Genomic DNA, 17,590 nt, shown 5'->3' on the forward strand with positions numbered 1-17,590 from the left:
CACACACACACACACACACACACACACACACACACACACACACACACACACACACGGAAGCTCACACGCATCAAGGTGATTCAACGCCCTCTTCTGGATTCCAAGGGCATTACATGCACACCATACATGCAGGCAAAAACACTCATACACAAAAATAAATGAATCTTTTTTTTTTTCCTTTTTGGACAGCGCCTCCCCATGTAGCCCAGCTGTCCTGAGTTGATGTTTAGATTATTATTGGTGCTGATGGAGGTTTAGGGTAGGTTGTTTCTGAGTGTTTTTTGTTGAAGTTTTCGTCATGAGCTTCTTCATGCACATGTTTTCTAGCCGGTGTTGAGGGTTCTGTGAAGGATGGATTCCTAGACCTTGAAAGGCTGGACTGAAGTTCTGGGAAGGAAGCTGTTGATTCTGCTGGGTTGACTTTTTGTTCCCCTCACCCCCACGGGTCCAGTTGTCTGTCTAACAAAGCCACAACCTGGGCTGTGTTTTCATTAACGTGATCTGTCTTGGTTTGCCGCAATATTCAGGACTCACTGGACCTATAAACACCAACTAAAAGTTCAAGGAGATGATGAGTCCATATGGTTTTGGGGTCACAGAAGCAGCTGGTATGGGGAGACGTTGTGAAGTGTTCCCCCCCATTTCTCTTTTTTTAAAATAGCCAGGGGCTTTGATTCTAGCACCTCACCTATTCACCCTAATAATGCAAAGCCTTTGGGGGAAAAGAGATTTGCAATGCTTTCCTGCACTTCTGAAGGCATCATCATTTTTCCCGCAAAGCAGTTTGTCTAAAGTGTGTGATTTAGAAGCCAGATCATCCCCAGTGACAGGCCCAGGGTTTCTGAGTCGGGCAACATCGTAAGCAGTTTTGGGGCCCAAGGCCCTAAAGGAAGTGAAGAGAGATTGGCCTTGTGTACAGCAGCAGCCAAGTCAGGTTCAAACACAGAAAGCTGCGAGCCAGCACGTTCGGTTAATTATAACTCAGCACTCAAATACTTGACATGAAGGAAGCCCAGGAAGGGGCGGGGGCAGATGGGGCTTGGCATGGTGATTGAGAGCAAAGGGGAAATGCTGTGTGACCCCCAAGTTTGTGTCCATGCTGGCTTCTTTTTGTAGGCATGTCAGTTCTACTTTGTTTTACATGCGTGTGTGTATATACACACGTGTGCGTGTGTGTAGGTCAGAGGACAAATTGCAGGAGTCAGTTCTCTTTTGCCCCCCGTGTGGATCCCGAACTATCTCCATGATCCTCGATCTACTTTAAATAGCGCTCACAGTGAATGCATGTGGATCCACCTACTACTCTAGGGTGGTTCCCCACAGGACCAAGGGAGCTTGGTATGACTGGCCACCATGAGAGTGGGGGTCAGAAGTCAGCCAATACCGGGCATTGACCATGTTTGCCTTCTATCCAAGAGAAACGGCGGAACTAAGGTTAGGTTAGCAGCAGAGCACCTTGGTGGGGCTAGATCACATCATGCTGCTGAGACTGTACCATGCAACAGATCTCACGTAAGAGGTTTATTTGGGGAGGGGGAGTGGAAAGGCTGTCTCAGAGTGGGGGCGAGACAGACAGACAGACCAGAAGACAGAATGAGCAAGAGAGAGTCATGATGTCAGGAGGGACCTGTTAAAGGGTACACAAGTCACATAGGGGAAATACACAACTCATAGTGACAGTGGGAAGGAATGTGCTGCACCTGGGGGTGGAGGGTGACAATGTGTCCCTGAAGGGCAGGCGGGGGGAGTGCCTTCCTCTTGGTTCCTTTCATCATGAGAACAACATGTGGGATGTGGCTGTAGATTTGGGGTTTCCATGGGAACTTGTACACATGCACACGTGCGCGCGCACACCCCTGCAAAACTAATAGCTACAGATGTTGAAGTCTCTTATGTGGACGAGTGTGGTGTTTGCATATACCTGTGAACACGTCTTCTCGTACTTGAACCAATTCTGTGTTGCTTGGGATGCCCACTGCGGTGCCCACTGCGGTGCCTCTGTGGTGCCCACTACGGTGCCCACCGCGGTGCCTCTGCGGTGCCTCTGCGATGCCCATTGCGGTGCCTCTGCGGTGCCTCTGCGGTACCCTCTGTGGTGCCTCTGCGGTGCCCACTGCAGTACCCACTGTGATGCCCACTGCGGTGCCCACTGCAGTACCCACTGTGGTGCTGCCTTGGCGTGCATTTGGTGTAGATGTCTGTGTGCCACATACTCAAGTTCTGCATTGGAAACTTTCTGGAATGCTCTTTGTTCTGAATGTCTTTAAAGTTTTTCATTATTATGGTGTGCACATGAATAGGTGTGTCCTTCATGATTTGGATGCAAAGGCCAGAAGGCGACTTTTAGGAGCGGATTTCTCTCTACTGGGTCATCCAGGGATGGAATTCAGATTGTCAGGCCTGCACGGCAACAGCTTTACCCACTGAGCCATCCTGCTGGTCTTCCAAATGCTCTTGATCCTGTTTAGTTGGTTGACTCTGTGGATTTGGAGGGCCACCTGCTTTGGTGTCTGAGGGACATTTCAGCGCAGTCTCTTGGTTTTCTGTTTATGGTGTATATATATATGTGTGTGTGTGTGTGCCTTTCCATGTGGCATGCATTTGAGTGTGCAGGTGTGTGAACCCCCAGAGTCCCGAGCAGAACGTCAGATGTCATTTTCTCTCATTGTTCACCATATTGTCTACAGACAGGGTCTCTCATTGAACCACAAGCTTGCCATTTTGGCTAAGTTGCCCGGCCAGTGAGTCCTTGGGATTTACCTGTCTCTGACCTCTGGTGTTGGGGTTGCAGGCATGTGTCACCGTGCCTGGCTTCTTATGTGGGTGCTGAGGATTTGAACTCAGATCGTCATGCTTGCGGAGCAAATGTTCTTAGTCATTGAGTCGTCTCCCCAAGCCTTGTCTTTCAGCTTTCAATGTGATAAGTAACTATGGGATTCTCTAGGGTAAGGTTTTTTTGGTGTTAGGATTTGAACCCAGGACCTCCTGCATGCCAAGTACATGCTCTGCTACTGAGCTGCACCCTTGGCGTTTCTCACTTTCCTTTGGTTATAACCTCTATTTCCGATGTAGCTCCTCTGTTACTCACGGGGTTCCATTTTTTAGGTCATCACTGCTGTTCTTACAGACTTGAGTCAACAGAGTCCTTGCTTAGCTAGAGATGCCCGTCTCACAGTGTTGTTAAATGTGTGCGAGATCCGCACTGCCACCCCTCAGTCCCGCCCTTCCCCCATGGATCTCGGCTGGAGCCACTGGACCTGTTAGTCCAGAAAGTCAGAGTCCCAGGGCTCATCTGAGTGTGTGGCCCGTTTGGATCTGGGGGCTAACCGTGTACCCTTTCCAGTTCTGCGTAGAGTAAGGCCGGGAAAGCAGTCCTCTGCAGCAATGCAGGGGCCAGTGGCACAAATCCAGGCAGAGCACAGCTAGCTAGAACAGAGTGATCGGGAATCAATGGCCGTGCTGGTGGAAAAGCGGGGGTCGTGCTGCTTAGGTCACAGTGTCAGGCCAGGCTGGAGGCCGTCATGTTTGTTGACCCCAGCACTGCCTGCTGCTCTCAGAGGAAGGAGAAAAGCATCGCATGTGTGCTCCCTTCTTACTTCCCAAGTCTACAGGATTCGAATTATAGCTACCATGGAAACTGTACTTTGGAATTTCTGGAGCCCTTAATTTTAACAGATAAAAGACTTTTGTGCCGATTTTATAATTATTCATGATGGATGAGAAAGTGACTCAACGTCTTTTGACAGGGAAGGAAGACAGAATACATTTTTCTTTCTTTCCTTTTCCTCTCTTTCGCAAAGATGCATGCATTTGAAGTAAGTGTATTTTTCTCCCGGGTGTAAATCTTCCATCTTCCACAGATTCCGACACAATAGCCGAATTACGGGAGCTCCAGCCTTCAGTGAGAGACTTTGAAGTCCGAAGTCTTGTGGGCTGTGGTCACTTTGCTGAGGTGCAGGTGGTTAGAGAGAAGGCAACTGGGGACGTCTATGCCATGAAGATCATGAAGAAGAAGGCTTTGCTGGCCCAGGAGCAGGTAGGAACATTTGAATCTCTGCTCCTTCCTCTGTCTGTACCAAATGTTCACCACAGAGACAATAACCTGCTAATTTGATGTCTAGGATCCAGTAAGATGTTAATTACGGGTATGTGGACAAAAAGGCCTCTCATGTTCTTAGCTCTCCTCAAACTGGTGTTGATTAATTTTGCAGGCTCAGAAATTTCCATCGGTTTCTTTGTCAGGACTGTGTAGTTGCATTTTCTTTTAGAACCACGTTGGGCTTTTAAACTAAGGATCTCAAGATGATCTTTTGGGGCCGCGAGCTTTGGTCTGAGGAACACGCTTCAGGCTGGGGTACTAGGGCGGTGTCTGCATGTGTGCATGGCCAGGTGTTCCTGCTGCGGGCCCACGTGTTCCATCTCAGAGCGGCCTCTGCAGGAGTCAAAACACAGCTGTGTTCCCTGCCTGCGAGCCGCTCGTCTGATAACGGGTCACGAAGTTGTCTTTTTAGTTGTGTTTTTTCTCCCTTTGAGGAAAGGCTGCGCTCGCTCTCAGACATATTGATTCATTGGCTGTGTTTTCGAGAGACAGCCGTCACCTTGGAGCTGAGAGAGTCATTCGTTAGTTGCAGGCAGTCTAGTGCACATTGTGTGTCTGATAATGTCCCCGGCTCCGTGGGAAGCCTGCGGAAGGAATTGAAGTCCCATGACTGTTCCTTGCAGGGTCGAATAGCTGCACCCAGAAGTGGAGGGAAAATGCAAATCTCCGGAGCAGGCGCTTGCCCGCTAAAGCACCACAGACGGGGAGAGAATTAGCAGGTTCATTAGCGGTGGTGTGAAGGGCGATGTCATGGGTGAGCCAAGGGCAGTCAGTCAGGAAAGTTCTTCGGATGAGAGGGAATGGAGGCTGTGGGCCGAGGAGTGATGGGAATGCGCCAGGTAGACATGTGGCTGAGGGTGACGGCCTGGAGGTGTGAGTCCTGGGGTCCTGCTCAGGGGTGTGCGTGAGTGCGCACATGCGTGTGTATGGGTGTGCCTGTGTGTGCGTGTATGTGTGTATATATATACCCGTGTGTATGTGTGCGTGTGTGCGTGCTTGTATGTGTGTGTGAGTGCATGTGTGTGTGCGCGTGTGTGTGCGTGTGTGTGTGTGTGTGTGTATGTGTGTGGAGGAGTATTTGGTTTAGAACTAACAAATTAAGACATCTGGGTGGGCAGCGGTCTACAGTTGAGGGGGAATCTCAGCAACTTCAGCTTTTCATCGTGTTAAACTCTACATAAGGTAAAATTTCCCACGTTAACCATTTTTACTGTAGAATTCAGTGGCACTAAGAAGTTCCGCCATGCTACAGCCCACAGTTGCCATCCGTTCCTAGAACTTGGCCACCAGCCCTGTGTTAGACCTCAACCTTGTGACAAAGTACGTGAGAGAACCCAAGTTAGAGGGGGAATGGGCTGTTTTCACTGGAGCACCAGAGATTTCTCCCCAGAGTCAGCTGACTTCATGGCTTTAGGCCTGTGCTGTGGCAGAGGACCATGGTGAACGGCATGTGACCACTGACGCGAGAGAAAGACCGGGGACAAAATGCTCCTTCCCTGGGCATGCCCAGTGACCTCCAGCTAGAGCCTACTAGCTGACATTTCATTTGTATTTTAATAAATAAAGCTGGCCTGAAGATCAGACACTAAGACAGCCCCACTGGTCAGCCTCACAGACCAGGCAGTGGGGGCACACACCTTTAATCCCAGTAGCCATAGAAACCAGGCGGTAGTGGTGCACGCCTTTAATCCCAGCACTAGAGAGGAATATAACACGGGAGGAGACAGCTCTCACACACAGTCTCGTTCTGAGATTCCTGGAGGCAGGATCGCCATTTCAGACTGAGGTAGAAGTAAGAACCACTGGCTGGCTGCTTTGCTTTTCTGACCTTCAGTTGAACCGCAATATCTGTCTTTGGGTTTTTATTACTCGTGCTACACCTGTCTCCTAGCATTTCCTACCATTTTCCAGTAGCCCATTAAATTATTAATACACGAATGGATTAATCCTTTGATGAGGTCACAGAACCCATGAACCAATCCTTTCCCAAGGCCCCCGTCTCTGTGCACTGTTATTAGGAGCCAAGTTTTCAGCACACCAGCTTTTGGGGGACATTTCAGACCCAAATCATCAGAACAGAAACCGAAGATCCCTCTTTTGTTGTTGTTTTTTGTCTCTTGAGACAGAAACTGCAGCAGAGGGTGGGAAGCCGCCTGTCGGAGTCCAGGCATGATGTGGCCTCTGTGTTTCAGAATAAACTGTGAGCAACATTGCAGGGAGGGAGAATGACAAGACATTGCCTGTGATTAGCAAGAGGGGAGTGGGAGGTGCTCTCTCAGCTCTCCCACCCAGGGAGGTGCTACCGTCATCCCTACTCACTTGCTGGGCAGCCTTCGTGCTTGGCATGTTTCTAGAGCCTTGGGCAGAGGCACATGATGTTAGCCAACCTTGCGGTGCTCATGTGTTGGATGGGAAACAGTGCATGGTAGATGAAGCAAATGCAATACGTCACACGCAGACAGACAGTCGAGATTCAAACAGATGCACTTTATCCAGGCCAAGGACCCGAAGTGGCCATGGTAAAGAGGTGTGGGTCTGGGTTTTTAAAATCCCTAAGTATACAGGAGCTAATAAAACCAGTTGTCATTGGTAAATGTGTCACTGACTTAGAGGGTCAATATAAAAGAAAAGCAGGGTTCCTAAGGGAGTCACCATGAGGATTTGGGATTCAAAGGTATGAAGAGAGAAAGGTAGCCTGGGAAGAGGCGAAGGAGGCGTCAGGGAGGATGTGGAGAAGTGGTAGATCTCCAACAGAGCCAGTCACCTGGGAGAGGCCAGCGAGCCTGCACTGAGCTGTGTCAGCCAGAAATGCTCCTTGGAGAGCAGTAGCTTTAATGGAGTCTTCAGGGCTTAGGCAGCATCAGCAGTGAGCACATGGGGCTGGGGGCTGAGATCCAGCTTTCCCTGCCCTCCCTCCCCCATGTCAGCAATAGGATTGGCCCTCCAGCACTGTAAAGCACTGGGTTGGGCTGCTATTTCTTAAGTGGCTTAGATTTAGCGCTGAGGTTTCCGGGGTGATCTTAGGAACACAGACAAGCTCTTTAAAGACATTTCAGGGTGAGGGATGCAGTTCCTGGGTAGAATGCTTGCTTAGCATGCGTGAAGTCTGGGTTCAGGGGAGCACTGCATAAATGGGTGTGGTGGCAGAGGAGGACTTGGGTGTCCTTCCCTGTCATTTCCCTCTGTATCCCCTCCAGACAGGGTCTCTCACTGAACCTGGAGCTAGGCCGTCAGTCAATAAGCTCCAGGGAGCCTCGCGTCTCTCTCCTACAGTATCAGGATTGTAGGAGAACCTGGCTGTGCCCAGCTTTTTCTTTTTTATCTACTTGTTTATCTGATATGTGTGCTAAGATTCCAACTCAGGTTCTCATGCTTGGGTAGCTAGTGGTAGGTAGTGGTCATGCTAACCACTGAACTGACAATAGTCTTGAAGCACCTGCCTTCCCCCCATTTAGGGAAACTGCAATTTTGTTCTTTTTTTAATTTTTAATTTTTTTCTCTCTTTTTGGTTTTCCAAGACAGGGTTTCCCTGTGTAGCTTTGGAGCCTGTCCTGGCACCAGCTCTGTAGACCAGGCTGGCCTCAAACTTACAGAGATCCGCCTGCTTCTGCCTCCTGAGCGCTGGGATTAAGGGTGTGCACCACCACACCCTGACAATTTTTAATTTTTTAAAAAAGATTTGTTTATATTTTTGTTAAAGGTATTTTGTCTGCATGTACATTTGTACACCAGAAGAGGTTCCTGGATCCCATGGGACTGCAGTTATAGATAGGAGTAAGCCGCCATGTGGGTGCTGGGAATTGAACTCAGGACCTCTGGATGAACAGCCAATGCTCTTCTGCTGTGCTATCTCTTCAGTCTCCTGTTCTTTTTTTAAATTCCCACTTATTTTATTTGTTTTGGCAGTTTTGAGGACTGACCTTGGGGTCTGGAGCATGCTAGGCAGGCAAGTGCTCAACCACTGAGTTATACCCCCAGCCCTTCAGTTTTGCTCTTGAGGCCTTTCAGCTGATTGAATGAAGCCCACCGAGACTCCTGAGGGTAGTTTCCTAAGCTACTGAGTTCAGATGTCAATCAACTATAGCTGCACAACACCTCTGTAGCAACACCACAAAACCTGGGTTAGTATTTGATTGAGTAACTGGTGTTTTGGCCTTTCTTGGTTTCTGCATAAAATTATTTATCAGAAAATCATACCGCCCCATCTCCCTGCCCACCAAATGACTCAAAATTACATCTGTGTATTTGTCTATATGTACTATGACAGGAATATTTTTCCCACGATCCACCACGCAACCAGAAAATTAGCTAGTGCATTCCTCTGGCCCCATTCACGTTTTACCAGTCATCCCAATGACATCGTTAGGATGGGACCTGGGCACTTAGCCTTTCTGTTTCTTTGATCTGAGTCGGTTCCTTCATTTTTCCCCCTGAGTCTTTATGACCTCGATGGTTCCAATGACAGCTGGCCAGTTAGTCCATAAAATTCAGATTTAGCTGCTTTGCTTGTGTTTAATGTCCAGGTTGTAGATTTGGGGTGTATATTTCATGAAAAAGGGGCTCTTTTCCTGTTCCCTGCAGCAGATGGTTCAGTTCCAACTGGCCACTTTCTGGATGCGCTCACACAGCTCGTGGGATGAAGGTGGTGCCTGCCGCTCTTTGTTGCGGAGTTTCCTCTTGGTCCTCACGCATTTTACAGAGACAGAACTCTCTCAAAGGACAGAACTATTCCATTCCTTATGCAACCCTCAGTGTATTGGTTGGTTTGTACTTTGCGAACTATTGGCCTTTCCTTGTCTTAGCCAATGAGTGTAATCTACCATACCCAGAGTATCTTCAAGGCGGCTCTTCAGATTGACTTTTGTCTCCTTTTGGCAGGTCCCTGCCATTCTTGAGTTCATTTCTGGTTCTCTAGTGAGAGATGTTCAGGTTTGCCCCGCGGTTACTTTCCCTGCATTGATGTGTCTCCAGGGATCCATGTTCAGCAGGAACGATCCTTGGAGGCTAGACCTTGGCGCTGAGAGATGGCTCAGCAGCAGAAAGCACATTGCTCTTGCAGAGACCTGGCTTTGGTTCTCTGTACTCCAATTGAGCAGCTCACAAACACCTGTAAGGTCCAGCTCCATGGGAGCCTCCTGCAGGCACCTGCACACACATGTCACAAGCACACATAGACACACATACACATATATAAATAAAAATAAAAAAATTAGAGGCCAAGATATTTATTACTATTATTTTTGAGACAGTGTTTTTTTTATGTGTGTGTGTCATTTGGCTGTACAGGAACTCGCTCTGTGGAGCAGGCTGGCCTCGAACTCAGATCTGCCTGCCTCTGCCTCCTGAGTACTGGGGTTAGACATGAGCCACCACCACCTAGCTAGAGGCTAAGATGCTAACTCTGGGTTTTGAGCTTCTATTGGGCTGTCATTGCTCTTAGATCTCTTTCATGAATTGGGCAAGGAATACATATTTATGTGTACAGTATGTTCCCACACGAACCCTCAAGAACACATAAACATGCAGACACATGCACAGATGTACATGTGGAAAACCATGTTCACACAGTTACCTCTGACTCCAGTCCGCCTTTACGTCTCTTCCCTGTGCTTGTGCCTGGTGAGTCAGCTTCCTGTTCCTGTCACACGCATGTGAGATAACAGCACATAAAGAGACAGTATTTATTTTGGCTCATAATTTGAAAGTTTCAGTGTAAGGCTGTGTGGCTACATTGTCTAAAAAAAAAGACAGTTTCCTATTGTGTAATCCCAGCTGGCCTGAAGCCTCTCTAGCTCTACCTGCCTTTGCCTTCCGCGTGCTGGGGTTAAAGGTTGCACCACCGCATCCAGCCTCACTGCTTTGGGCCTGTGGCAAGCAGTCAGAACTGGTGAGAGTCCATGGGAAACCTCAGAATAGAGAAAGATGAACGTTGGGCTCCATGATCCCTTTCAGGGGTAAGCCCCATCCCCCCAGTGACTGAAAGACGTTCTTATAATGCCATGGACTGAGGAACAACCCTTTAACCATGGGCCTTTGCCGGGTGGGGCACTTATCCAAACCATAGTAATTCTTTTCTCTGACGTTCTGCCTTTACCATTTTCTTCTTTTAAAATGTTTTTAGGTTTATTTATTTTTTGTGTATTTATTTTTGTTCTGCTCGCATGTTTGTATATGTGTGCACCATGGGTATGTCTTCAGAGTCTAGAAGAGGGTGTTGGATTCCCTGGGAGTCGAACCCAGGTCGTCTGCAAGAGCAGCAAGTTGTCTCTCCAGCCTCTCACTGTTTTCTTACACTGACACAGGCCCTTCCATCTTTTTGGCTATAGCCTTGTCTCCTTACCTGCTCTACGCCATCCACCCCCATGTGCAGATACCTTTCTCCTCCTGCACGATCCTCCAGTAGTCCATATTGGCCTGCGGTTACACCTGTTTGTCACTGTCCTCACTCTGCTTGGGCCTGGGCCTGGTGGCTCTCGGACCCTCCAGCCTGGCTTGGCTTGACAGCACCTAGTAGAACCATCCAGGAAGTGAAGGTGGGGAGGAAGAGAAAGATGTTTAATCTTGGAAGAAGTGAATTGATGCCACATGAATGGCTGGATGGATAACGTGGGCCTGGCAAAGCTGAACCTCACGGGTTCCCAGATTTGCTGAGTGTCATGCTATTTTTTTTTTTTTAAACCTGGAAACATCAATTTAGACTGTAAGGCAGGACAGAGGCTGTCCCCCTGCACAGTTAGTTCTCTTACAATTATCTAAAGAATTTCTTTTCCCTCCAGGTTTCATTTTTTGAGGAAGAGCGGAACATATTATCTCGGAGCACGAGCCCTTGGATCCCCCAATTACAGTATGCCTTTCAGGACAAAAATAACCTTTACCTGGTGAGTCTTCACATCTGTCCCCGTGGGACGAGCTGAGGCCCTGATACTCAGATGCCGTGGGTTGAAAGCGCTTCTTGCCGACGTGGTCTGTGACACCACTCACTTATTCAGTCGATTTTCTGACTGGACGTCTCCCGTTCCTCGTTCCAAAGATTAAGAGCTGACCCACTTAGAAACAACCTGCTATACCGCAGCTACGAAGGGCAGCAGTGAAAAGTTATTTAATTGGGAATGGTCTCTAACTGCCTTTAATGGAATCTTGCTTTAATTAAATTAAGTCAATTAATTTAGTTTTTGAGACAATATCTCATTATGTAGATCTGACTGGCCTGGAATTTGCTTCACAGACCAGGCTGGCCTGGAATTCGCAGGGAATCAGTCACTCCTACCTCCCCAGTGCTGAGATTAAAGGCCTCTGCCACCATGCTCATTTCTCACTTTAATTTTTAAAAGCTAAGGTAATAATGCATGGTTAATATAAGAAAAGGCAGCTTGTTCCCTTCTCATGTATGTGTGGAAGCCGGCTGAGTTTATCTCAAAGAAGCAGAGAATAGGCTAGTGGTTGCCAGGTAACTGGGGTGAGGAGAAGCAGAGGAGGGCTGGCTAACGGGTAGACCAGTTAGACTGCTGTGAGTAGCTAGGTGTAAGGGATAAGCTTTGGTGTCCTGTACGGGTGGAGGGCAACTGTCTCTCATACTTATTACACCCTTCATAATAACAAGCAGAAAAGAGGTTGAATGGTCCCAAGACAAAGCAGATGGAAGGTGTTGGAATTTGTTGATTGTTTTGATTTGCTCATTGCACATTGTATGTATTTATTGAAATATACTGTACCCCATGGTTAAGCACAGTTGTTAAGTATAAATTAAAATGTACACCAGTAATCCCCAACCCCATCCTAAAAATACATATACTGGGCCAGTGTGATGGCTCAGCAGGTTGGGTTGCTTGCTGCCAAGGCTAAAGACCTGAGTTTGGTTTCTGGGGCGCCTACAAGATGGAGAGAGAGAAGTAACTCTTGCAAGCTGTGCCCTCTGCTACACACACACACACACACACACACACACTCACACTCACACACTCACAATTCTCTCTCTCTCTCTCTCTCTTACACACACACACACACACACACACACACACACACACTCACACACACACGTGTGGTGCCTGTGTCCACTCAGGTACACACACATAAGCACACACATACACAGATAAAGAAATGTAATTTAAAAAGTTTAAAATTAAAAATGTGTACGCGGAAGAAGTATTAAGTAGAACCATGGTCTTTTGCTTTCTTATCTCTCTGCAGGGAGCAGATGCTAATGGAGATATGTGTCCTTTATGACCTCAACTATGTTTTACTGTGGAAAAATTGAATGCATAGATGTATATACAAATGAAAGGTTTTTTGTTTTGTCTTGTCTTTTCTCTAGTAGTGCCAACACTCAGGGGGCAGAGGCAGGTGGCTCTCTGTGAGTTCCAGGCGAGTCAGTGACACACAGACCTCTTTAATGCTACTACATAGTGCTAGCCTTTATTCTCTTTGGTTTCGGGGATTGAACCAGGCCTTGAGCACGCCAAGCACAGGCTTTTCCACTGAGCTACAACCCTGACCTCCAGTTCAGCATTTGGATGGTGGCATAGTTTTCTCTGGTGTCCGTTTTGGGGCCCGATTTAGGTTCTTAGAGGATTAAGTTCTTAAATGTAGAACGTGTATTCTAGAAACAACCTTTGTTCCTGGAACAGCTCCTGATGCGGGGGCTCTCATGTCACCTTGGGTGGGGATAAGGAGGCCTGTGGAAGGGAGCAGGGAGCTGTTTTTTGTCTTGAATTCCCACAGGGCATTTTTTTTTCTCTTTTGGTGATGTCACTGCGTTTGTTTCTGATGGAGAAGAATCAGTCTATTTGGTTGGTTTCATATGATTGAAGTTCCTCCCTGGCTCCGCCCTGCTCTCTTGGTTTTGCTGGCTTGGCATAAGGTCTGGTTATACACCCAGGTTGGCATACAACTCAAGGGTCCTGTTGCCCTAGCCTTCCCTGTAGAGAGGGCTCCGCTGAGCTTTCTTGTATGGCTGTCCTGTATGTACGTGTTCATGTGGGTGTGTACACTTATGCCAGAGGCCAGGGTTGCGTGTCTACCTCAGTCACTTCCCACTTCACGTATTTTTAAATAGCATCTCACTATATGGTCCTCACTGGCCTGGAGCTCTGTGTGTAGACCAGGCTGGCCTTAAATTTGTAGAGATCCATTTGCTCCTGCCTCCCGAGGGCTGTGTACCACCTAGTTCTACTCTAGTTTTAAGACAGGGTCTCTCACTGGATCTGGGCTTCAAGGATTCTTTCTTCTCCCTGGTGCTAGAGTTAAGCTGTACATGGCTTTCCCCATGAGTTCTGGGAATCTGAATTCAGGTCTTCATGTTTGCACAGCAAGCTCTTTCCTGATAGCCATCTTCCTATCCCCTCCTTAAAAAAAGAGCTCTGTGTATGTGCGCGCGCTTGTGCGCATGTGCATTCTGTGCGCATGCCTGTGGAGGTCAGTGAACAACCTTAGGTTTTATCCACCTCCTTTAGGATAGAATCTCTCATTGACTGGAAGCTCACTAATTAGATTAGGCTAGCTGAACATCAAACCCTGTCTGCCTCCCTAGCTGTGGGATTGCAGGCATGTGCTGCTGTGCCCAGCATCCGACATCCTTTTGTGGGTTCTGGGGATCAAGCTCAGGTCTTTACACTTGCAAGGCAAGTGTTTCTCACCAACTGAGACGTATCCTTAACCCTTATCAACATCTAAAATTGTATCCCAGCCGGGCGGTGGTGGCGCACGCCTTTAATCCCAGCACTCGGAAGGCAGAGGCAGGCGGATCTCTGTGAGTTCGAGACCAGCCTGGTCTACAAGAGCTAGTTCCAGGACAGGCTCCAAAAACCACAGAGAAACCCTGTCTCGAAAAAACCAAAAAAAAAAAAAAAAAATAAAATTGTATCCCAGAATACCAAGGTGTAACAATACACCAACTGAGCCATGTTCCTAACCCTTACCCACATCTGAGGTTGTGTCCCAGACTACTGAGGTTATATGATATAAAGCATATATGAGTTACTTTATTTTTCCAAAGTCAGAAAGTTTCTAAATCCAGAAATGCATTCTACAGTAACACAAAGGGCTTCCTCACTAAAATAATCCCACTGTGTCAACTGAACACTTCTAGAAGTTTAGGGAACAACATTTTATGGCTTGCTCCTTCTGAAGTTGAACACTAATTTGTAATCCCATGGCAGAATAATTGCAGGTGTAGTTTAATTAGTAAAAAACAAAGCAAGATTCTGCCTCTTGTCCTTGGCTTGGCTATCTCTTCTCTCCATCCTCACCTTGGTTTTCACTTGCGCTTTTCTGTGTTAACTTCCTTGGCATACATCGTGTCTTCCCCCAGGTCTTCCACATTGTGCTACAACAACGTCATCCTGCTGTCAGAACCCCATCTCTCCTCCTGATGCCCTCTGGGTAGATTCAGGCTAGCCACATGATTGTTTACCAGGCCTTAAGCCCGTCCCTCCAAGTGTCTCTTTCATTTTACCTTCATCACAGGACTAACCCTAACTCCCAACCCTCTAACCTCTAACCTCTAACCTCTAACCTCTAACCCTATTCTTTCTTTTTCACCTTGCTTCTCAGCTCCCTGCTCCTTCTTTTTCTATTGGTCTGACCATCCTCTATTTCTCTCTCTGGGCTGGGATCAGATGTTCTTTCCCGAATCTCCTTCTGGGCCTTCTGCCCCTGGGATGGGGGACCATCTGTTATGTAGCCTGCGCCCCCATACCCATGAGTCAGGTGAGTCTCTTGCACTAGTCTCCTTCCTAATGGGTGCAATTATGTTTTGATGCTCCTGATAGATGTTTATTAAGTAAATGCCTAAGGTATATTCACTGGATGAATGATTGATTCCACTGAATTCAGATTTACGTACAGATTTACCCAAATCATTTTATGTTAGCAGCTGGAATTTAGAATAAAGTATGCAATTCAAGATAAACCTACGTGAGTTCCCCCCCCCCCCAGATTTGGAGTACTGTGAGAGGAAGTTGAGTTTGAGATGTCTTGAATTTTGATGCTTAAAACATTCTTATTTAAAGTGACACTGATTTCTACAAAATTGTTTCACAATTCACCATTTGCTGTATAGTGTCTGGATTTTTTTGTGAACCTTTCATGCTGAGGGGCTTCTTCAGGCTGTCCTGGCTCTCAAATTGAACTCAAAGCTATGAACCTCTTTTCTGTTTTGTTTACATTTTCTTCTCTCTATTCATCCCAAATGATCTTTCCCCCAGTTGCATATTGAGAGATATTAGTTGTGGTAATAAAGGGAGCCCAACAGTTCGTGGTTGGGACTTGCTTGGTTGTATGCATTAGTTTAGAGCCCAGGTTCCTTCTATATTGTGGCTCTTCCGCCTCTTAGGAGGCTGTCTTTCATGGGATTGCCGTTGATATCTTTGTTCCATCTGGATGGTAAGAGAAGAGAGAAATTTAGAGAAGGAAAGTTTCCTCCACACAGAATTATGTGTGAAATTATTTTCTCTCGTGCTCTCTTAGCCAGAATTTAGACTGAATATCCCCGCTGCTCAGGAGGGACAACATGGACACATGCTGTCTAGCTGCTAAAATCCTTACTGACGATTTTTCATTTCTGTAACCAGATTAATGTGGGAAACTATTTAAAGAGAAAGAATTTATTACAGCCCACAGTTTTAGGTTCTCAGTCCATCATGGCAGGGAGGGTATGGTCGAGAAGGGCAGCTTTTTTTTTTTTTTTTTTTGTTTTTTTTTTTGAGACATGGTTTCTCTGTGGTTTTGGAGCCTGTCCTAAAACTAGCTCTTGTAGACCAGGCTGGTCTCGAAGTCACAGAGATCCACCTGCCTCTGCCTCCCAAGTACTGGGATTAAAGGCGTGTGCCACCACCGCCCTGCTAAGGGCAGCTTATTATGGCTGCCAGGAAGCAGTGAAAGAGGGAGAGAACACCTGTGCCTCTGGCCTGCCTCCCTCCTTCCTTCCATCGGGACCTCCCCGCACTGTAGGGTACCATCACTCCTCTTCAGCTCTGCTTCTTTAGTTCTCCCTGGAAACACATCCAGACATACCCAGACATTGTTGGGCGTTCTCCCAGATGCTTCTCAGTCCCATTAGTTAGGCAGAAACGTCTGACCGTCGCACTATGGAAGAATGGGAGGGTGGGTCTGGGGAGCAGTCAGCAGTCCTCGGGCTCCTAGCTCCACGTTCTGCATTCACTTTCATAGTGCTGTATGCCTGTATCCAGAATGACTCCTGACGGAATTCTGGCTTTGTTGTGCGGTTTGAGGTTAGCTTTTCATATTCTCTCAGTTTTCAATCCACACCTGTGCAATTTTGTGGCCAGCATTTCCTTTCTATGTAGGAACTATTTGGAAATGAGCTGTTTGCGCCACTGGCCCCAGGGTCTTTGGGGACGTCAGCATCTGTTTCCACCTTGAGCCAGGGGGGAGTTAATGAAGGCCTCACCATTGTTTACGCTAGTACGACAGCAGCTTACGATAGCTTTGACAGTGAGACGTGTGCTGTTTTAATCTCTTGGCTAGGATTATCTGAGTTTCAGGCGTGTGTTTGCATGTTATTGCTCTGGAAGCCAGGGTTTAGGAGGCTGCTGCCCATCAGAACAGTCTCACTTTGATGCTGTTCCTCGTTGGGTCTCTGCAAGTCCTTGTCCTTTTCAGCTTGGGTTTTCTCATTGGTGAATAAGATAGTAATTCCTCCTTTTGGCTCAGATTCAAGTGCCTGCATGTGTTATAGCTGTCGGGTTCTTTGCATTTGAAACAGTTGTTCTGTGTCCAGGTCTTGAGACCTATTTCAAGAGACTGCACCCAGAGTTTTGTCCTTTTTAGGAGCCACAAACTGAGCCTGGCCCCGGTTTGTCTCCACTGCCGGAGTCTCGGATTCAGGAGGTCCGACTGGGGTGCATGACCGTGTGCTGCTGCTGGTTAGCAGCATTGCCCTGGGAACTGTCGCCTTACTGCTATAGGCCCTGGTTTCCGTCTGCTCCTTTCTCTACCTACCCGGTAACATAATGTATGCATGAGACATCTCGTTCTTGGAGGCCCAGGAGTCGGCCCCTCCCCTCTTGGCTGTTGGCCTTGGGGCCTCTGGGGCTCCACAGTTCTAAGTGTTTCCTTTGAACTGACCCTCCCTTTTGTCTTGTTACCTGCTCTAACTCACGTCTCCAGTTACTTGGTCAGATTTACTGTTTCTTGCCCAGTGTGATCAGTGCTCTAAAAGTTTTTTTTTTTTTTTCCCCCTCTGGGTAGCCTTGGCTGTCTTGGACCTTGCTCGGTAGATCAGGTTGTCCTCAAATTCAGAGATTGGGCTGCCTCTCAAATGCTAGGTGATTTTTTTTTTCTTTTAAAATACATGGCGGGGGGCTGGAGAGATGGCTCAGAGGTTGAGAGCATTGTCTGCTCTTCTAAAGGTCCTGAGTTCAATTCCTGGCAACCACATGGTGGCTCACAACCATCTGTAATGAGATCTGGTGCCCTCTTCTGACCTACAGATATACACACAGACAGAATATTGTATACATAATAAATAAATAA

The 17,590-nt window shown here is 47.4% G+C and overlaps 1 protein-coding gene across 2 annotated transcripts in view; it reads left to right on the forward strand.

Moving 5' to 3' along the window:
• The window catches only part of Cit (citron rho-interacting serine/threonine kinase), a 167,977-nt gene that overhangs the window by 5,116 nt on the left and 145,271 nt on the right, over positions 1-17,590 (forward strand). For both annotated transcript variants that reach the window (XM_026784008.1, XM_026784014.1), the window contains exons 2-3: positions 3,861-4,036; positions 10,876-10,977. In XM_026784008.1, coding sequence (XP_026639809.1) covers positions 3,861-4,036; positions 10,876-10,977 — 278 coding nt within the window. The remainder of the gene's footprint in view (positions 1-3,860; positions 4,037-10,875; positions 10,978-17,590) is intronic.

This window comes from Microtus ochrogaster, chromosome 2 (assembly GCF_000317375.1).
Source record: "Microtus ochrogaster isolate Prairie Vole_2 chromosome 2, MicOch1.0, whole genome shotgun sequence".
Taxonomy (NCBI): domain Eukaryota; kingdom Metazoa; phylum Chordata; class Mammalia; order Rodentia; family Cricetidae; genus Microtus; species Microtus ochrogaster.